The sequence below is a fragment of the Oncorhynchus mykiss genome, chromosome 6 (assembly GCF_057628025.1).
Source record: "Oncorhynchus mykiss isolate SJ-2025 chromosome 6, ASM5762802v1, whole genome shotgun sequence".
Lineage (NCBI taxonomy): Eukaryota > Metazoa > Chordata > Actinopteri > Salmoniformes > Salmonidae > Oncorhynchus > Oncorhynchus mykiss.
The window spans coordinates 70457301-70480674 of NC_143027.1; the positions used below are offsets into that span (position 1 = coordinate 70457301).

The following is a 23374-nucleotide window of genomic DNA, read 5'->3' on the forward strand; positions in this document are numbered from 1 at the left end:
ACATGAGCAGGCATGCACACACAAACACACACACCACATCCGGCTGAAGTTCAGGAGGGATTATGCAGTGTGTAGGAGATGTTGAATTGAGTTGACTGGGAGACTAGGGAGACTATTTGGGTCAGGGGGTAATCAGTAGGATTGGACGATATCAGTATCGCAATACTTGTTAGTGTCGTGGCAAGAAAAACAGCCCTAATATTGGAAACAAACATTATTGTGTTGTCATCCAGAGCCACATGTATTTATTTTCCACACTATTTAACATACAGCAGGTTTTTAAAAAGGACCCGAGACTTGCTAGGTGCTTTAATTTTTGCCATGGGAAAAATATTGATACCCCGGTATTGTCCCTGCCCTAGTAATCAGATGACATGGGTTAAGGTCAGTGAGTGGGGTGATGGCAGGGTTATGGAGGCTCCAGACGACCTCAGGGTTCATGGAATAATGGTCTCCCCCAGTGGTGGTTCCACATAAATACTGCATAGATGGAGACTAAAATAAAGGCAATACAGATTTTTTATTTTTTTTTTACCTTTATTTAACTAGGGAAGTCAGTTAAGAACCAATTCTTATTTTCAATGACGGCCTAGGAACAGTGGGTTAACTGCCTGTTCAGGGGCAGAACGACAGATTTTAACCTCGTCAGCTTGGGGGATTTGAACTTGCAACCTTTCGGTTACTAGTCCAACGCTCTAACCACTAGGCTACCCTGCCGCCCCAAATGACTGATTGACAGCTGCTCTATGACATCAATACATGCAGAACCCTCGTCTTTACACAGTTTATTACGTTACAGCCTTATTCTAAAATTGACACTTTTTTTGTTCCTAATCAATCTAAACACAATACCCCATAATGATTTTTTTTTAAAGAAGGTTTTTAGACATTTTTAACAAATGAATTACAAATAAAATGAAATATCACATTTACATAAATATTCAGACCCTTTACTCAGAACATTGTTGAAGCTCCTTTGGCAATGTTTACAGCCTTGAGTCTTCTTTGGTATGACACTACAACCTTGGCATACCTACACTACTGTTTCAAAATTTGGGGACACTTAGAAATGTCCTTGTTTTTTAAAGAAAATCAAATTTTTTGACCATTTAAATAACATCAAATTGATAAGAAATACACTGCAGACATTGTTAATGTTGTAAATTACTATTGTAGCTGGAAACGGCTGATTTTTGATGTAATATATACATAGGCCCATTATCAGCAACCATCACTCCTGTGTTCCAGTGGCATGTTGTGTTAGCTAACCCAAGTTTATAATTTTAAAAGGCTAATTGATCATTAGAAAACATTTTTTGCAATTATGTTAGCACAGCTGAAAACTGTTGTCCTTATTTTAAAGAAGAAATAAAATTGGCCTTCTTTAGACTAGTTGAGTATCTGGCGCATCAGCATTTGTGGGTTTGATTACAGGCGCAAAATGGCTAGAAACAAATAATGTTCTTCTGAAACTCATCAGTCTATTCTTGTTCTAAGAAATGAAGGCTATTCCATGTGAGAAATTGCCAAAAAACTGAAGATCTTGTATAACGCTGTGTACTACTCCCTTCACAGAACAGCACAAACTCATTCTAACCAGAATAGAAGGAGTGGGAGGCCCTGGTGCACAACTGAGCAAGAGGGCATCTAAGCTAGATTTGCATGCTGTCTTCAACCAGGATCTCAGCGACCACTGCCTCATTGTCTGCGTCCGTAATGGGTCCGCGGTCAAATGACCACCCCTCATCACTGTCAAACTCTCCCTGAATCACTTCAGCAAGCAGGCCTTTCTAATTGACCTGGCCCGGGTATCCTGGAAGGACATTGACCTAATCCCGTCAGTAGAGGATGCCTGTTTATTCTTTAAAAAGTGCTTTCCTCACATCTTAAATAAGCATGCCCCATTCAAAAATGTAGAACTAAGAACAGATATAGCCCTTGGTTCAATTCAGACTTGACTGCCCTTGACCAGCACAAAAACATCCTGTGGAGTACTGCATTAGCATCGAATAGCCCCCGCGATATGCAACTTCTCAGGGAAGTTAGGAACCAAGTCAGTTAGGAAAGTAAAGGCTAGCTTTTTCAAACAGAAATTTGCATTCTGTTGCACAAACTCCAAAACATTTCGGAACACTGTAAAGTCCATGGAGAATAAGAGCACCTCCTCCCAGCTGCCCACTGCACTGAGGCTAGGAAACACTGTCACCACCGATAAATCTACGATGATCGAGAATGTCAATAAGCATTTTTCTATGGCTGGCCATGCTTTCCACCTGGCTACCCCTACCCCGGCAAACAGCTCTGCACCCCCCACAGCAACTTGCCCAAGCCCCCCCGCTTCTCCTTCACCCAAATCCAGATAGATGATATTCTGAAAGAGCTGTGGGGGGTGCAACTCTGTCAATCACCGCATTCTTATCGGCAGACTCAACAGCCTGATTATCTGAGAAGTAGTTGGTGAACCAGGCAAAAACAGAGTTCAGTGTGTCAAATCAGAGGGCCTGTTGTTCAGACCTCTGGCAGTCTCTTTTCTCTGTATATATCAATGATATCGCTCTTGCTGCTGGCGATTCTCTGATCCACCTCTACGCAGACGACACCATTCTGTATACTTCTGGCCCTTCTTTGGACACTGTGTTAACAAACCTCCAGACGAGTTTCAATGCCATGCAACACTCCTTCCGTGGCCTCCAACTACTCTTAAATGCAAGTAAAAATAAATGCATGCTCTTCAACCGATTTCTGCCTGCACCCGCCCGCCCAGCATCACTACTCTGGTCGGTTCTGACTTAGAATATGTGGACAACTACAAATATCTAGGTGTCTCCTTCCAGACTCACATTAAGCATCTTCAATCCAAAATTCAATCCAAAATTAAATCGAGAATCGGCTTCCTATTTCGCAACAAAGCCTCCTTCACTTATGCTGCTAAACATAGCCTCGTAAAACTGACTATCCTACCGATCCTTGACTTCAGCGATGTCATTTACAAAATAGCCGCCAACACTGGCAGCTTCATTAAATAGTACCCGCAAAACACCAGTCTCAACATCAACAGTGCGGAGGCGACTCCGCTATGCTGGCCTTCTAGGCAGAATTCCTCTGTCCAGTGTCTGTGTTCTTTTTGCCCATCTGAATCTTAAACTTTATTGGCCAGTCTGAGATATGGGTTTTTCTTTGCAACTCTGCCTAGAAGGCCAGCATCCCGTAGTCGCCTCCTCATTGTTTATGTTGCGACTGGTGTTTTGCAGGTACTATTTAATGCAGCTGCCAGTTGAGGACTTGTGAGGCATCTGTTTCTCAAACTAGACACTAATGTACTTGTCCTCTTGCTCAGTTGTGCACCGGGGCCTCCCACTCCTCTTTATATTCTGGTTGGAGACAGTTTGCGCTGTTTTGTGAAGAGAGTAGTACACAGTGTTGTACGATATCTTCAGTTTCTTGACAATTTCTCAGAGGGAATAGCTTTCATTTCTAAGAACAAGAATAGACTGACGAATTTCAGAAGAAAGTTATTTGTTTCTGACTATTTTGAGCCTGTAATCGAACCCACAAATGCTGATGCTCCATATACTCAACTAGTCTAAAGAAGGCCAGTTTTATTGCTTCTTTAAAATCAGGACAACATTTTTCAGCTGTGCTAACGTGATTGCAAAAGAGTTTTCTAATGATCAACTTGGGTTAGCTAACACAACATGCCATTGGAACACAGGAGTGATGGTTGCTGATAATGGGCTTCTGTACACCTATGTAGATATTCCATAAAATAAATACAAATCTGCCGTTTCCAGCTACAATAGTCATTTACAACCTTAACAACATCTACACTGTATTTCTGATCAATTTAATGTTATTTCAATGGACAAAAAAATGTGCTACTCTTTAAAAAATAAGGACATTTCTAAGTGACCCCAAACTTTTGAATGGTAGTGTATATTTGGGGAGTTTCTCTCATTCTAGTATGCAGCTCCTTTAAAGCTCTGTCAGGTAGGATGCGTAGCATCGCTGCACAGCTATTTTCAGATCTCTCCAGAGATGTTCGATCGGGTTCAAGCCTGGGCTTTGGCTGGGCCACTCAAGGACATTCAGAGACTTGCCCCAAAGCAACTCCTATGTTGTCTTGGCTGTGTTCTCAGGATCGTTGTCCTGTTGGAAGGTGGACCTTTGCCCGAGTCGGAGGTCCTAAGTGCTCTGGAGCAGGTTTCCATCAAGGATCTCTCTGGTCTTTGCTCTGTTCATCTTTCCCTCGATCCTGACTAGTCTTCCAGTCCCTGCCACGGAAAAACATCCCCACAGCATGATGCTGCCACTCATGCTTCCCCGTAGGGATGGTGCCAGGTTTCCTACCGATGTGATGATTTAAAGAGTTAAATCTTGGTAAAAATCAGACCAGAGAATTTTGTTTCTCATGGTCAGAGTCATTTTGGTGCCTCTTGGCAAACTCCAAGCAGGCTGTCGTGCCTTTTACTGAGGAGTGGCTTCCGTCTGGCCACTCTACCTTAAAGTAATTGACAACATCAAAAGGTTTTGTGACAAACGAGGCATTTGATTCAATGAAAGATTGAGTTTAATTAGTCTTTCTGCCCATAATTTCATTTAAAGTATTCAAAACTTGTATCCATCATACTTTGTCATTTATCTTGGTTTCATAATACAATTTATTCTTATTTGTGTTCAGTTTAGTAACATACAGTGCCTTGCGAAAGTATTCGGCCCCCTTGAACTTTGCGACCTTTTGACACATTTCAGGCTTCAAACATAAAGATATAAAACTGTATTTTTTTGTGAAGAATCAACAACAAGTGGGACACAATCATGAAGTGGAACGACATTTATTGGATATTTCAAACTTTTGTAACAAATCAAAAACTGAAAAATTGGGCGTGCAAAATTATTCAGCCCCCTTAAGTTAATACTTTGTAGCGCCACCTTTTGCTGCGATTACAGCTGTAAGTCGCTTGGGGTATGTCTCTATCAGTTTTGCACATCGAGAGACTGAAATTTTTTCCCATTCCTCCTTGCAAAACAGCTCGAGCTCAGTGAGGTTGGATGGAGAGCATTTGTGAACAGCAGTTATCAGTTCTTTCCACAGATTCTTGATTGGATTCAGGTCTGGACTTTGACTTGGCCATTCTAACACCTGGATATGTTTATTTTTGAACCATTCCATTGTAGATTTTGCTTTATGTTTTGGATCATTGTCTTGTTGGAAGACAAATCTCCGTCCCAGTCTCAGGTCTTTTGCAGACTCCATCAGGTTTTCTTCCAGAATGGTCCTGTATTTGGCTCCATCCATCTTCCCATCAATTTTAACCATCTTCCCTGTCCCTGCTGAAGAAAAGCAGGCCCAAACCATGATGCTGCCACCACCATGTTTGACAGTGGGGATGGTGTGTTCAGCTGTGTTGCTTTTACGGCAAACATAACGTTTTGCATTGTTGCCAAAAAGTTCAATTTTGGTTTCATCTGACCAGAGCACCTTCTTCCACATGTTTGGTGTATCTCCCAGGTGGCGTGTGGCAAACTTTAAACAACACTTTTTATGGATATCTTTAAGAAATGGCTTTCTTCTTGCCACTCTTCCATAAAGGCCAGATTTGTGCAATAAACGACTGATTGTTGTCCTATGGACAGAGTCTCCCACCTCAGCTGTAGATCTCTGCAGTTCATCCAGAGTGATCATGGGCCTCTTGGCTGCATCCCTGATCAGTCTTCTTCTTGTATGAGCTGAAAGTTTAGAGGGACGGCCAGGTCTTGGTAGATTTGCAGTGGTCTGATACTCCTTCCATTTCAATATTATCGCTTGCACAGTGCTCCTTTGGATGTTTAAAGCTTGGGAAATATTTTTGTATCCAAATCCGGCTTTAAACTTCTTCACAACAGTATCTCGGACCTGCCTGGTGTGTTCCTTGTTCTTCATGATGCTCTCTGCGCTTTTAACGGACCTCTGAGACTATCACAGTGCAGGTGCATTTATACGGAGACTTGATTACACACAGGTGGATTGTATTTATCATCATTAGTCATTTAGGTCAACATTGGATCATTCAGAGATCCTCACTGAACTTCTGGAGAGAGTTTGCTGCACTGAAAGTAGAGGGGCTGAATAATTTTGCACGCCCAATTTTTCAGTTTTTGATTTGTTACAAAAGTTTGAAATATCCAATAAATGTCGTTCCACTTCATGATTGTGTCCCACTTGTTGTTGATTCTTCACAAAAAAATACAGTTTTATATCTTTATGTTTGAAGCCTGAAATGTGTCAAAAGGTCGCAAAGTTCAAGGGGGCCGAATACTTTCGCAAGGCACTGTAATTTCTCAATGTACAGTAAGTTTGCCAAATCAGATGTGCAGCCAGACTTATTCAACATAATTCCAAATTGACATTATGGGATATTGTGTGTAGGCCAGTGACCAAAAAAATCTCAATATAATCCATTTTAAATTCAGGCTGTAACAACAAAATGTGGAAAATATCAATATAATCCATTTTAAATTCAGGCTGTAACAACAAAATGTGGAAAATATCAAGGGGTGTGTTTACTTTCTGAAGGCACTGTTTGAATGTTAACTGATTTTAGCAATTTATTGATTTCATAAACCTTATTTCTCAGGCTAAATATATTAATATGGGCTATTATTTGCCCTTTCCTGGGTAACTAATCAGAAATAGACATAGTATGAAGAAACAAAGACAAAGCATGAGTGATTCCCCAGACTGAAGGTTTTCACCCCCAATGATCCCTAATTTATCTGGCACAACTGGAGGAACATACGGCAGAGGGCAAATGTTCCATGAAAAATACTGGGTTGCATATGACCTTGTATAAGATTACATCAAGCACACTCCAGAGCCAGTTAAATATGCATTTCCATATACAGAGTAATGATCATCTACAGGCTTGATAAAAGGAAAGAAAGTGTCCAGAGGTGAAAAGAGGGTAAGAGAGGGATTGAGGGAGCGAGCACATTAACATGGAGAAGACGCTGTCGCTAAGTAACATCTGCCCGCAATAACATCTGCATGTGTCCAACAATAACATTTGATTTATACAAACATTATGTTATGGCCTACTGGGATGCACGGGGAAGTGTCATAGACTCATACAACTGCTTATTATCTTATTTAACTAGGCAAGTCAGTTAAGAACAAATTCTTATTTTCAATGACGGCCTAGGAACAGAACGACAGATTTTGAACCTTGTCAGCTCAGGGATTTGATCTTGCAACCTATCGGTTACTAGTACAACGCTCCAACCACTAGGCTACCTGCCACCCCATTAAAAGCTTGATGCCTGGGGAAATAAGCAATCAGCTGTCAGTCAAACACACACATAGACAGATACACATCTCCCAAGAGAAGATTTTCTAAAGGGGGACCACTCACCTCGGAAATCTATGGAATATATCATAGAAGAGCAGTATGGAAATACAGCACTTGAGAGTGGATGAGTAAGACTTATTCCACACTTAAGCAGAAGGATTTTGTGCAAGGGAATCTTGCATATCACTAGAGCTGCTCCGGTAGCTCATGGCAGTTTTCTACAGTAACAGTCGCCAATGAGATAAGCTCTTTTGAGGGTGCGAAAAAGTAAATTGAACAAACATTGGCCCTAGTTGTTACAGCCATGTTGTGAGTTAGCCAGGACAAAGCCTCCAGTACCTTTTCAGCAGTGGTAATGATCAGTTAAGGACCCGCTGATAACTGGGCACCAGTGTCATTTGAGAGGCAGTGGGTTTTCTCCCGTATCGAGACTCCCAAAAACAATTCACCGTCGCTAATGCGACGTAATGGACAGGCTTGCAAATCGCTCAGTACAGTTGTTTGAAGTGAAGAAAGTACTGCTGAGAACCACTGTGAAGGCATACTTTGACAATAGTCATATTTTACACAAAGACAATCCATTCCCATTTTCAGTGCATAAGAAAAATAGGAAAAAACACTTCTATGCTGAGTTATGTCAAGACAATAAAATGTTTTTGGCATCAAAATGTAACACTATCAGAGAGGTATTAATTTCTCGGTCATAATCTTCCTATTGAGATATCCATAGAAATCCCATCAAACAATAGTCTGCGATGGGCCGTAATTCAGTCGAGTCACATTGTTACTCATTTAAAATGTGAGGCAATGCATAGTGACATGTACATTATGTAGTGCTCCAGTACATACATGGGAAAAAACACTAGGTACTGAATTATTCAAAAAGGTCATGCACGCTTGAGTCCAATTTCTATGTCAAAGCTTTTACCTATGGTGTCATTGCATTGTTGTTGTGTGTGTGCATGCATTCATGAGTGTGTGTGTAACGTATCCCCTACCTCTGGTGTTAGTGCGTTGTTGTCAGACGTCTGGCTGGAGAGCAGCACGTGCGTGAAGCCCTCCTCCTTCCTGACGACAATGTCACGGAATCGACAGTTGGTCTCATTCTGCCGCACGTTGTACCTCAGTCGCTTGTGGAACACGTAGCCTTTGTCCTCTCCAAGCTTCCTTTTCACAGAGCTGTGCAGATTCACCTCACCGTTGGAGAGTGTGGAGCCTGTTGGAACATATGGAGCAGAGTGCGTGATGGAGCAGAGTGCGTGATGGAGCAGAGTGCGTGATGGAGCAGAATGTGTGATGGAGCAGAATGCGTGATGGAGCAGAGTGCGTGATGGAGCAGAGTGCGTGATGGAGCAGAGTGCGTGATGGAGCAGAGTGCGTGATGGAGCAGAGTGCGTGATGGGCTGAGGATCCATCAGGAGTCAGAGCAGTGTACCCTACTTTAGAGAGACTTTCCTGGAAAACGACCTGGTGCATCTCAAGGGGTGTACTTGAGCCTCTTCACTGGAAGACTTATTCAGATACATTTGTTGTGCCCACAGTAGTACTGCAAGTGCCAGCTCAGCTAGTGACACAATAGACATGTAAATCATATTTTAACTTCTGTAGAGATGGGATGTGCATTACTGATATCGAAGAAAAAAAAAACTTGGTCAACTACATTGCTCTGTTTGCATGTCAATAGTTGTCTATTCACACTTTCTTAAAATACTCCCTTGAAAGAGTGAGAAGGCTATATCAATTTTTATCATCAGGAAACATCATCCTCATTTTGCATGCTGCTCCTGTCAACGTATCATAACTATTGAATCAGACCCCATCTTGATTCTATTCGTTTCTAAGACAATGAAAGAGGCATGACTGCAAATGAGCAGAGAGAATGGATTCACACCAATTCCCCAGTCTGGGGTAAACTATGGCTGTGACAACATTTAAATGCAAGACTAGGATCCTCAGAGAGAAACAAAGTGATTCATTTTGTTTACAGGTCTACATAGAACAGTTACTGAGCACTGCTGAGCACAGAAGACCAAACAGGGACCAACACTCAGTTACTGACCAAGGAAAACCTAACTTGACCCATTGAGACATTACCAACTACAATGATCATTTATTCTATTTCTACAAATATATTTTATCACAACAAATGTTTCAGAACAAGTATTCTATGACCTGATTTGAACATGGGAAAAAGAGCTAGATCGTAAATGCTGGAAAACCATGTCCAAACCTTGGTTTGATCCCTCAGGGGTAGGTAGGCCTGTCAAGAGTCCCCAGACCCCAGCCAGATGTTCGAATCCAAGGCTGTAAGTGTGACAGACATTTCTCCTCTGTCATCTCGTGACATTAGACATCGTAGGTCAATGTTATCACCCAACCAATAAACTATTACATTTGTTGCGATGGGACCATATTGAGGCAAATGTTTCTATGAAGGCAAAGTGACACTAATGAATCCGTATAGTGGATGTATATAGATGGATGACATAAAAACCTCAACCCTGTCCTGCTTTCATGATAGACAGAGGTAGAGACGATAATGCAAAGCATAAGGGACTGTAGCTCATTTGTGACAGACCACCTCGATTCGGTCTTATGTTGCAAAATTAGAAATGGTGTTTTTTTTACATTGGACAAAAGTAGTGATTCAGAGCTACAAAATGGTATGTCATACACTACAGTTGAGGAACAATGGGAAAGTAATTCTGCTTTGAAAGTTGATAAACTTGTAACCCCACTTTTGAGGAAATGGCCCTTGAAAGTTTTGGTACACCTACTGCAGAGCTCTTCTTTGTCTACACATCTTCATCATCGTTCACACCCTCTTAAGCTTTAGCCCCACCCATCTCTTTAGGGATTCACATGCGAGGCCATGTGCTAAACAGAGTGAGTAAGGTAGTGTAGTAAATAACCAAATATTTCAAGACTAAAAGTGGTGAATGTAGTAGCTTACAATAAGGAAAAACTCCAGGTAACAATACACTATGTAGTCCTTTACCTATATACTAATCTGCCTTTGGTGCAGGTAACGTTGTTGTTCACATTACCGTCTCTGGTAAACACACACTATACCAAACAAAATCAAAGTTTGTTTGTCACATGCACAGGATACAAAAGGTGTAAATGGTACAGTTTGCTTGTACAACTTGTTTGGCCTGCGTTGTGTCAAGTCACTCCAGTTCACACGGACCGTGTACAGAAAGTAGTCCACAACTTTTTCCCACTTTGTCAATAGCACCTGCTAAATTCAGGGAAGCAATGTTGTTTCGAGCAGTAGCAACACTTTTGCAGTTCTCCATGGCTAACGGTAAATCTTTAAAAAAAAATATGCGGTAGGAAGGCTTCTGTTATTGACAGAAGCATGCTACAAGGCAGACCAATCCAAACTCATCTCTCGGCAAGTCCAGCCCAACAATTATCTCAGCCAATCATGGCTAGCAGGAAGGTTCTTGTCTTTTTCCGGGGCTAAACCAACTAGGCTCGTAATTTAACAATTGTATTTCTATTTACACATGGCATACAAGTTTGTTATTAAGACAGATGAACGTTCACATATTCCAGAAGGCATTTCTGCCAAAAAACACATTTTTATAAAAATAAAACGATTACGTTCAAATGCCTCTCCTGTGAAGTAGTGACGTACGACATAAGCCTAGCTTCCTGAAACGGGTCACATTGATGAGCCCATTGCTGTGCCTTTCAGCTGGGGTCTACTGATTCTGGATAGGAAAACAATAATTGTCTGTGGAAACACACAAAGGGTGTCTGTGGAAAAGCACAGATTGTTTATGCTTTTTACAAGGGTAATACAAGCATACCTGCTTTTGGCTTTTCTTCGTAGTTTGGCGCAAATAAATGCAGTGACTTTCCATGTCTTGTTCTAGTCAGATAAGCGAACATTATTCAACTTCTTCACAGCTCTACCGTGGCCGAGGGCTCCAGCTTATCCTGAGTGATAATAGACAACTAACAGCATCAATAAAATGCTTTACAGAACATGATTCACACCTAACATAAATATGAGGTGTACAATAGTACTGTGTTTCAAGTTATAAAGTGTCACACATTGTGGTAATGTGGCCATTAACTGCCTTCAGTATATCATCAGTATGCTGCAATGTGTTAAATGTGCCACATGGCACTGATTTGCTTGGGTATGAGATTGGACTAAAACAAAATCATAATAAGAGTGAAAAATACTACCACTGACAAACACTCAGTCTATCGAGACAAATGTAGAAGAATCAAACTATCAATGTGATGACAAACAGCCCCCACACATTGTGATTTGACCCTGGCAGAGGTGGAAAGGACTTTATAAATATAATCATTAACTCAATGAGACTAGTCTTGGACTGTGACCCGGGAGTGAAATTCACTGTCCTTATCACCACTGTCAGTAGTACAATACTGAACCATAAGGACCTCAGAGCATGCATTCAACTATAGGTTACGGAGGCATCCTCTGGCTGTCTCATCTACATCTGGTCCAATGCAGAGACACAACCTGGTTTACCAAATCCACTATGGCATGTAGCTAACTGTCCAGGATACAGTGTGTTTCTATTTCAAATGAATATTCCCATCCCGCTGGAATCACTGTAATTCAATAGAGAACAAAACTACATTGAATTGGAATTGAGTGAAAACGAAAATGACAACAACAATATAACAATGTCATTTCCACTGGGATACTATGTAAGCTAACGTTGGCTGGCATATTGGCAAGATAGCAAGCTGACTGAACAAACCAGCGTCACCTCAAACTGTGATGTAAATGTTCTGTCTATCCCTCCATCTATCAATCTTACAGTTTACTGCACATGTTCATTCAATCAATAGCTAGGGGCCTGAATGTTTTCTAGCCAGGTCACCTGGCCAGGACAAACTCGCGGGTCTGGTCTGGTCTCTGTCTGTCTGTCTGTCTGTCTGTCTGTCTGTCTGGTCTCTGTCTGTCTGTCTGTCTGGTCTCTGTCTGTCTGTCTGTCTGGTCTCTGTCTGTCTGTCTGTCTGGTCTCTGTCTGTCTGTCTGTCTGGTCTCTGTCTGTCTGGTCTCTGTCTGTCTGTCTGGTCTCTGTCTGTCTGGTCTCTGTCTGTCTGTCTGGTCTCTGTCTGTCTGTCTGTCTGTCTGGTCTCTCTGTCTGGTCTCTGTCTGTCTGTCTGTCTGGTCTCTGTCTGTCTGTCTGTCTGTCTGGTCTCTGTCTGTCTGTCTGTCTGGTCTCTGTCTGTCTGTCTGTCTGTCTGGTCTCTGTCTGTCTGTCTGTCTGTCTGGTCTCTGTCTGTCTGTCTGTCTGGTCTCTGTCTGTCTGGTCTCTGTCTGTCTGGTCTCTGTCTGTCTGTCTGTCTGTCTGGTCTCTGTCTGTCTGGTCTCTGTCTGTCTGGTCTCTGTCTGTCTGTCTGTCTGTCTGGTCTCTGTCTGTCTGTCTGGTCTCTGTCTGTCTGGTCTCTGTCTGTCTGTCTGGTCTCTGTCTGTCTGTCTGTCTGTCTCTCTGTCTGGTCTCTGTCTGTCTGTCTGTCTGGTCTCTGTCTGTCTGTCTGTCTGGTCTCTGTCTGTCTGGTCTCTGTCTGTCTGTCTGTCTGGTCTCTGTCTGGTCTCTGTCTGTCTGTCTGTCTGGTCTCTGTCTGTCTGGTCTCTGCCTGTCTGGTCTCTGCCTGTCTGGTCTCTGTCTGTCTGGTCTCTGTCTGTCTGGTCTCTGTCTGTCTGTCTGTCTGGTCTCTGTCTGTCTGTCTGTCATATATATATATATATCTGTCATATATCTGTCATATATATATATATATATATATATATATATATATATATATATATATATATATATATATATATATATATATATATATATATATATATATATATATATATATATATATATATATATATATATATATACACACACACACACACCATCCAGAGTGCGTCACTTACCTAGTTCATTGACCAGTGGTGTCCCGGGGGTCTCCACGCCCCCCATCACCCTCTCCGTGTCATGGGTCAGTCTGTGTGTCCTGGCTGCTGACCTGTACAGGACATGGTCCATCTCTCCGTTCTGTAGGCCGTTATGAGGGGCCCTTACCGGGGGCACAAACTGCAGTCCCCCCGGAGGAGCCTTGTACGGAATAGCTTTGGTCATCCTGTGTGGAGAGACATGCTTCCCTCCTCCTCCTCCTCCTCCGCTCACCTTCTTCTGCTTCTGAGAAGCTCCAGTACCAACCCCCAAACCCATGCCCTCCCTTACTCCTGCCCCAGGATTAACCCCGGCCCCTGGACTAACACTAGTCCTTTTCTTCTTACGTGCCTCTGCTCGTGCTCTCGGGGTGTCTGGGGCAGGAGGACGGGCAGATAGGAGGTGTGGTCCAACCCCCCCTGGGGGCCCTCCCGGCCTCCATGGTCCCCCTGCCGTCCCGGCGGGCAGCTTGGGGGGTTTGGGTTGTTTGTATTGGGTGTGCAGATGCAGGCCGTTGATGAACTCCTCACAGTGCAGCAGGTGGTGCTCGGGCTCCCAGGTGTCCTCCTTGCTGCCGTAACCCTTCCACCGGATCAGGTACTCCCACTTGCCCTTCTTGTTGCGTCGCTTGTCCATGATCCGCTCCACCTAGAGGGAGAAAATCAAGAAAGAGTCAGAATTTCAAATGACATGATCACAATTCAATGACATTATCCTTACCTAACAAATACCTATCAGTTTCTTGGCGATTCATTCATAAATTTGCACATGACACCATTTGTAATGATTTCAAATCAGATTAAAAAGTACCACCTGTCACCATGACATTCTCTAGTAAGTATGTGTAATAGGGATGTAAATAAAGTCTGACCAGGTTAGCGCTCCACTTTGAATCTCTCCTCTTTAATGTTAGCATAACCAGTCTATCAGTGATTCTGTTCTGGAATTGCTGCGCTGATAGGCAAGCTCTCATCATGCGTTAGAGAGAGCGGTTATGGGAGATGTAGGAGAGGAACAATGGGAGCAGCACTGTGATCACACCAATACAGATGAACCAGATATCTGTTCTGTGGATGATGAGAGAGGATTGATCAGCAAGTCAGAAAACTTGAAATGTACCACTCTAACTTCAATCATGTAAAATGTGGAGCTGACAGACTGAGTATTTTGGCATAAGGGTAGTTCTATATGAATTCAATCACTTCTGACTGCCCCACTTGATTTGCATGAAACATTCCATGCATGTTTGCCCATGGTAGAAGTGGTCAGAAAATGACTTGCTTGACATAATTGCCAAAACATTCAGTGCTCAAAGTTGACCCCTTTTGCATACCCACCCTACCATGAGACATCCATGTTTTCATCACTGAAAAAAGATACACAGCTGGGTTTGATATCATTTGAAAGCTTACAAACAGGGTTGTCAAACTCTTTAATAATCACGTAGAGAGGTGAAAGCCATGTCGTGCCTACAAACAAGTGAGAAGCGTGACTCCAAACTGCTGTCTGAAAGCAATGGCCACTTTCTCATTCACTTGAGCAATTTCATTGTTTTAGAAACATGAAATTAAATTGGTGATTATAGTGCCTCCACTACAGTCTCGTTTGTCCATTGTGTAACAGACAGGCAGGGTGTTTTTGACATATTGTCAAAAGCACAATAATTAGACTCAGGAGAGCTGGTAATGATGGAGACAATGTTTGGCAGCACTGAACAAGTCCATTACCAATGAGGAAGCATTCAATGTTCAGCGACTATATCTGGAATACACAAATAATACAAATCCCACACCTTAAAGTGTAGACTGACACAGACAGACTCAATAAGAACAGCACACACACACACACAAACAGAAAGAACAACAATAGAAGCAATTCCATCCTGGCTCCAACACAGAAGGACTGGCAGAGGAACACAAATGTACTGATAAAGAGTAGATGTCAGTGGAATAGTACACACATAAATACAGACTGACAGACACACACCCCTGACTAAACTGAAGGATCTCTGAAGTGGAAGAATCTGTTTCAAAGCTGACCAAATAATTTGGTTTTGCCATGTAGACACTTAAAGTATAAGCTACAGGCAGAAGCACAAAGCACTTCTTCCTAAACTCTATATTAACACTACTCAAGCCGGCCAATAGTACCAACTCCAGAGAGCTGGGAACGTCAGGGCAGCATATCCCATATCCATTCAAAAATAGAGTAAAACTTAACATCTCAGAATATTCTAGCACAGATAACTTTATGAAGTTCTTAGACTTCTGCAAATGTGTGCGGACACCTCTTCAAATTAGTGGATTTGGCTATTTCAGCCACACCGGTTGTTGACAGGTGTATAAAATCTAGCACACAGCCATGCAATCTGCATAGACAAACATTGGAAGAAGAAAGGCCTTGCTGAAGAGCTCAGTGACTTTCAATGTGGCACCGTCATAGTATGCCACCTTTCCCAACAAGTCAGTTTGTCAGATTTCTGCCCTGCTAGAGCTGCCCCGGGCAACTGTAAGTGCTGTTATTGTGAAGGGAAAATGTTTAAGAGCAACAACGGCTCAGCCGTGAAGTGGTAGGCAACACAAGCTCACAGAGCAGGACTGGCGAGTGCAGGAGCGCACATCTCGCAAAAATTGTCTGTCCTCAGTTGCAACACTCACTACAGAGTTCCAAACTGCCTCTGGAAGCAACGTCAGCACAATAACTGTTCGTCGGGAGCTTCATGAAATGGGTTTCCATGGCCGAGCAGCCGCACACAACCCTAAGATCACCATGCGCAATGCCAAGTGTCGGCTGGAGTAGTGTAAAGATTGCCGCTATTGGTCTCTGGGGCAGTGGAAACGCGTTCTCTGGAGTGATAAAAATCACACTTCACCATCTGGCAGTTTGATGGACGAATCTGGGTTTGGCTGATGCCAGGAGAACGCTACCTGCCCCAATGCATAGTGGCAACTATAAAGTTTGGTGGAGGAGGAATAATGGGGACTAGGGCTGTTTTTCATGGTTCGGGCTAGGCCCCTTAGTTCCAGTGAAGGGAAATCTTAACGCTACAGCATACAATGAAATTCTAGACAATTCTTTGCCTCCAACTTTGTGGCAACAATTTGGGGAAGGCCCTTTCCTGTTTCAGCATGACAATGCCCACGTGTACATAGCGAGGTCCATACAGAAATTATTTCTCGAGATCAGTGTGGAAGAACTTGACTGGCCTGCACAGAGCCCTGGCCTCAACCCCATTGAACACCTTTTGGATGAATTGTAACGCCGACTGTAAGCCAGGGCTAATCGCCCAACATCTGTGCCCGGCCTCACTAATGCTCGTGGCTGAATGGAAGCAAGTCCCTGCAGCAATGTTCCAACATCTAGTGGAAATCCGTCCCAGAAGAGTGGAGGCTGATATAGCAGCAAAGGAGGGACCAACTCCATGTTAATGCCCATGATTCTGGAATGAGATGTCCAACAAGGAGGTGTCCACATACTTTTGGTCATGTAGTGTATGTCTCTCAGCCTCCGGGGATAGTTGATTCCTAAAAGTACATTTGTAACGTGCTGCTGGTGGCAGATACAGTAGGACCCACTGTGGGAAGGAGATAAGAACCCATAGGCTGACATGTAAGCTGTTATCATGGAGAACCCTTAAACATGACTGTGGATATTCATGGTCACACACACACACACACACACACACATACACACACACGTTGAGCATGACATTTGACAGAGCCATTATGAATGACAGAATACAAATAGTCAAGGGGGAGCTTTCTCCATTCTACACACAGACACCCGGATGCATAATAAAGGTTATGTTCTCTGGATCATGGGTCATGACCCTTTCAGTGGTCGATATTATTCTGTATAACATTCTGTTTTCGGAGTATGTTCATGTGTGTATAGATGTGCGTGTGGTACAGGTGTTCTCCTGTTTGCCTGTTGCATGTCCACCCCCAGAGACCAAGCAGACAGAAACAAGCCTAATTGGTTGGCAGCAGCTCTCTCACGCCCTCCACCACATCATCTCAGGAGGGACCTTCCCTCTAGATCTCCTGTTCTCATGGAGGCAGTTGACAATGGCACTGGAGAAACTAGCAGCAGACCTTGATGCTTCAGGGACCTCACTGAGGTTCTCTGTAGCCATTCATGCTTTATTCCAATAACCATCATTACATGCTGCAGAAAAGCAATCTTTACTATTACATTTAGGAAGACACACACTGTAGAATTCAAGTGTGTTATTAGACAACTCGATATCTATGATGTCCTCTTTCAATAATCTGTGATGGGCTCTTAGTGTGCAAATTAATATACAGTACACTGATTGTCAACTACTAACTTGAACTGTTGACCTAGGTTGTTCTCTGACAGTACAACAAAGATAGAAACCAAATTAGTATTGGAAAGGGGGCGGTTTTATAGAGAACAGAGTCTGTTTTATACTGCAATCCATTTCTTGATCCAGTCCTCCATTCATCACACAACCTCACATCTTGCCAAGAGTTGTTTTTCTTCAGCAGTTGACCTTGTACCAGATGGAAGTGCCCTGACATTTAGCCCCAGCCTTTCCTTGGTGTTTAGTTGTCTCATACACAATGCTGCGGATGACATGCTGTGGGAAGACAAGCAGACTCCCACACTAAGGAGCATGCAGACATCAGTCTGGCTACTATACTTTATCCTCCCCACTAGTTATGTAGCGGCCTGCCTCCAGTTCAAATGCTTCTCTCCTTTCCTTTAGAAAACATCCTCCCACCCACATGACATCGAAGGTGGGAGGGGCAGTGTAGGTGTACAGAGGAGAGTTTAATGAAATGCCTTAAAAAAAAAGGAGTAACAAAAAGTTGTGATTTGCACCCACAGGAGAGAGCGAGCAGCGCAGAGCTCCACACGACATACACCTCTGTGTAACACACACACACACACAGAAAGCCGGAATGGTCGTCTGCCTCCCAGCAAGACAATTAACACATAGGAAGACACTGAGCCCAAATGGCCATCTGCCCATTACCAGACAGTGATGGGATGAGAAACAGGTACAGAAATAGAGCCGCTCCACATTGATACTATGCTGGCCTGTGTATAACAGTTACACTGCATTCAGAAAGTATTCAGACCCCACTTTTTCCACAATTTGTTACATTACAGCACTTTAAAATGGATTATACCCCCCATCTACACACCATACCCCATAATGACAAAGTAAAAACAGTTTTTTGAAATGTTGGCAAATTTACAATAAAAAAACTGAAATATGACATTTATATAGGCATTCAGACTCTTTACTCAGTACTTTGTTGAAGCACCTATGGCAGCGATTACAGCCTTGATTCTTGGGTATGATGCTACAGCCTTGGCACACCTGTATTTGGGGAGTTTCTCCCATTCTTCTCTGCAGATAATTTCAAGCTCTGCAGAGCTATTTTCAGGTATCTCCAGAGATATTCAATCAGGTTCAAGTCCGGGCGCAGGCTGGGCCACTCAAGGACATTCAGAGACTTGTCCCGAAACCACTCCTACATTGTCTTGGCTGTGTGCTTTGGGTCGTTGTCCTGTTGGAAGGTGAACCTTCACCCCAGTCGGAGGTCCTGAGTGCTCTGGAGCAGGTTTTCATCAAGGATCTTTCCCTCGGTCCTGACTAGTCTCCCAGTCCCTGCCGCTGAAAAACATCCCCACAGCATGATGCTGCCATCACCATGCTTCACCGTAGGGATGGTATTGGCCAGGTGATGAGCTGTGCCTGGTTTCCTCCAGATGTGACACTTGGCATTCAGGCCAAAGAATTCAATCTTGGTTTCATCAGACCAGAGAATCTTGTTTCTCAACGTCGGAGAGTCATTTAGGTGCCATTTGGCAAACTCCAAGTGGACTGTTATGTGTTATTGAGGAGCGTCTTCTGCCTGGCCAATATACCATAAATGCCTAATTGGTGGAGTGCTGCACAGATGGGAGAACCTTCCAGAAGGACAACCATCTCCACAGATGAGCTTTGTCAGAGTGGCCATCGTGTTCTTGGTCACCTCCCTGACCAAGGCCCTTCTCCCCCGATTGCTCAGTTTGTCCAGGCAGCCAGCTCTAGAAATAGTCTTGGTGGTTCCAAACTTTTTCCATTTAAGAATGATGGAGGCAACTGTGTTCTTGAGTACCTTCAATGCCGCAGAATTTTTTTTAGTACCCTTTCCCAGATCTGTGGCTCGACACAATTCTGTCTCAGAGTTGTACGGACAATTTCTTCGACCTCATGGCTTGTTATTTTTGCTCTGCCATGCACTGTCAACTGTAGGACCTTATATAGACAGATGTGTGCCTTTCCAAATCATGTCCAATCAATTGAATTTACCACAGGTGGACTCCAATCAAGTTGTCGAAACATCTGAAGGATGATCAATGGAAACAGGATGCACCTGAGCTCAATTTTTAGTCTCATAACAAAGAGTCTGAATACTTATACTCATTCTCCAAGATGGCGTAGCAGTGCAGACGTGTTTTGTTCGTCCTCTCGTGTACTTTTGTATTTTTTCGTCTTTTTCTGTATATATTTCAATTTTATTTTCAATCTCTTCTCCATTTTAGTTCAATTATACCTTCTGGTAACCTGCCTCACCCAATGTGATACGGAACCGCTATTATTTTTCATATTTAAACCTTATAGCAAGAACCACCTAGCCATCAGAAGCTAACCAGCTAATTAGCTACAAGCTATTTAGCCACTGCTAGTGGCCTTTACCTTCTGCACAGGTACCAGCCCTTTTTTTTAGCTTGGATAATACTCGCGAGCCTACCAGTAACGGACTGTCTCTCCACTACAACGCCGGATTCCTGCCGTAATCCCTGGACCATTCTCCTGATCTTCACAGCTAGCTAGCACCAACCGAGTTACCCAGTATTGACGCTATCCCTGAGGCCCACCTCCCGGCCTACTTAGTCGACACGGCGGCCAGCCGCACCACCACAACAGGTCTGCCGACGAATACTCCATCCGCTGTGCCTTCAAGTGGACTCAGTCGGAGCAGACGCTTTAAACGCTGCGTCACCCGCGTGATAGCGACTACTCCGTGGCTCCCCTGTTCCTTCTATTGCTGCCCCCTGGACCCTATGATCCCTTGGCAACATAGCTGATAGCCGCTGGACTGTCCATTAATCACGGTACTCCATTCTGTTTTTTGTGTGTTTTTTTTATACAAATAAATAAACAAACATTTTGTCTGTCGGCCCCAGCCTCGAACTCAGGCCCTGTGTGTAGTTAACCAACCCTCTCTGCCCAGTCATCGCCATTTTACCTGTTGTTGTTTTTAGCTGATTGTCTCACCCACTGTGGTCTTAGTTAGCTCTCCAAATCAACACCTCTGATTACTTTATGCCTCGCTGTATGTCTCATATGTCAATATGCCTTATATACTGTTGTTCAGGTTAGTTATCATTGTTTTAGTTTACTGCGGAGCCCCTAGTTCTACTCATTATACCTCTGATACCTCCTTTGTCCCACCTCCCACACATGCGGTGACCTCACCCATTATAACCAGCTTATCCAGAGATACAACCTCTCTTATCATCACTCAGTGCCTGGGCTTACCTCCGCTGTACCCGCACCCCACCATACCCGTCTGCACATTATGCCCTGAATCTATTCTACCACGCCCAGAAATCTGCTCCTTTTATTCTTTGTCCACAACGCTCTAGGCGACCAGTTTTGACAGCCTTTAGCCGTACCCTCATCCTACTCCTCCTCTGTTCCTCGGGTGATGTGGAGGTAAACCCAGGCCCTGCATGTCCCCAGGCACCCTCATTTGTTGACTTCTGTGAGCGAAAAAGCCTTGGTTTCATTTATGTCAACATCAGAAGCCTCATCCCTACGTTTGTCTGAATCCTGGCTTAGGAAGGCCACCAACAATCTAAGCTAGATGCCCTCAATCTCACACAAATCATCAAGGAAACCACCAGGTACAACCCTAAATCCGTAAACATGGGCACCCTCATAGACATTATCCTGACCAACTTGCCCTCCAAATACACCTCCTCTGTTTTCAAATCAGGATCTCAGTGATCACTGCCTCATTGCCTGTATCCGCGGTCAAACGACCACCCCTCATCACTGTCAAACACTCCCTAAAACACTTCTGCGAGCAGGCCTTTCTAATCGACCTGGCCCGGGTATCCTGGAAGGATATTGACCTCATCCTGTCAGTTGAGGATGCCTGGTCATTCTTTAAAAGTAATTTCCTCACCATCTTAGATAAGAATGCCCCGTTCAAAAAATGCAGAACTAAGAACAGATATAGCCATTGGTTCACTCCAGACCTGACTGCCCTTGACCAGCACAAAAACATCCTGTGGCGGACTGCAATAGCATCGAATAGTCCCCACGATATGCAACTGTTCAGGAAGTCAGGAACCAATACACGCAGTCAGTCAGGAAAGCAAAGGCTAGCTTTTTCAAGAAGGAATTCGCATCCTGTAGCTCTAACTCCAAAAAGTTTTGGGACACTGTAAAGTCCATGGAGAACAAGAGCACCTCCTCCCAGCTGCCCACTGCACTGAGGCTAGGTAACACGGTCACCTCTGATAAATCCATGATAATCAAAAATGTCAATAAGCACTTCTCAACGGCTGGCCATGCCTTCCTCCTGGCTACTCCAACCCCGGCCAGCTACTCGCCCAAGCCTCCCCAGCTTCTACTTCACCCAAATCCAGACAGCAGATGTTCTGAAAGAGCTGCAAAACCTGGACCAGTACAAATCAGCTGGGCTAGACAATCTGGACTCTCTTTCTAAAACTATCCGCCGCTATTGTTGCAACCCTTATTACCATCCTGTCCAACCTCTCTTTCGTATCGGCCGTGATCCCTAAAGATTGGAAAGCTGCCGCGGTCATCCCCCTCTTCAAAGGGGGTGACACCCTAGACCCAAACTGTTACAGACCTATATCCATCCTGCCCTGCCTATCTAAAGTCGCGGGTGCACCTCAGCCACGCTCAAGGTACTAAACGATATCATAATCGCCATCGATAAAAGACAGTACTGTGCAGCCGTCTTCTGTCAATCACGGTATTCTTATCGGCAGACTCAATAGCCTTGGTTTTTCTAATGACTGCCCCGCCTGGTTCACCAACTACTTTGCAGAGTTCAGTGTGTCAAATCGGAGGGCATGTTGTCCAGACCTCTGGCAGTCTATGGGGGTACCACAGGGTTCAATTCTCAGGCCGACTCTTTTCTCTGTATATATCAATGATGTCACTCTTGCTGAGGGCGATTCCCTGATCCACCTCTACACAGACGACACCATGCTGTATACTTCTGGCCCTTCCTTGGACACTGGGCTAACTAACCTCCAAACAAGCTTCAATGCCATACAACACTCCTTCCGTGGCCTCCAACTGCTCTGAAATACAAGTAAAACCAAATGCATGCTTTTCAACTGTTCGCTGCCCGCACCCGCCCACCCGACCAGCATCACCACCCTGGACGGTTCCGACCTAGAATATGTGGACAACTATAAATACCTAGGTGTCTGGCTAGACTGTAAACTCTCCTTCCAGACTCATATTAAACATCTCCAATCAAAAATCAAATCTAGAATTGGCTTTCTATTTTGCAACAAAGCCTCCTTCACTCACGCCGCCAAACTTACCCTAGTAAAACTGATTATCCTACCGATCCTTGACTTCAGCGATGTCATCTACAAAAAAGCTTCCAACACTCTACTCAGCAAACTGGATGCAGTCTATCACAGTGCCATCCGTTTTGTTACCAAATCACCTTATACCACCCACCACTGCGACCTGTATGCTCTAGTCGGCTGGCCCTCGCTACATATTCGTCACCAGACCCACTGGCTCCAGGTCATCTATAAGTCTATGCTTGGTTAAGCTCTGCCTTATCTCAGTTCACTGGTCACGATAACAACACCCACCCGTAGCACACGTTCCTTCAGGTATATCTCACTGATCATCCCCAAAGCCAACACCTCATTTGGCTGCCTTTCCTTCCAGTTCTCTGCTGCCAGTGACTGGAACGAATTGCAAAAATCGCTGAAGTTGGAGACTTTTATTTCCCTCACCAACTTTAAACATCAACTATCTGATCAGCTGATCGCTGCAGCTGTACATAGACCATC

The 23374-nt window shown here is 43.8% G+C and overlaps 1 protein-coding gene across 2 annotated transcripts in view; it reads right to left on the reverse strand.

The window, feature by feature from the left end:
- Positions 1-23374, reverse strand: part of LOC110526488 (chromodomain Y-like protein 2) — a 50701-nt gene that overhangs the window by 21390 nt on the left and 5937 nt on the right. For both annotated transcript variants that reach the window (XM_090238751.1, XM_021607497.3), the window contains exons 2-3: positions 13252-13918; positions 8324-8541 (exon numbers count right to left, since the gene is read on the reverse strand). In XM_090238751.1, the coding sequence (XP_090094877.1) occupies positions 8324-8541; positions 13252-13918 (885 nt within the window). The remainder of the gene's footprint in view (positions 1-8323; positions 8542-13251; positions 13919-23374) is intronic.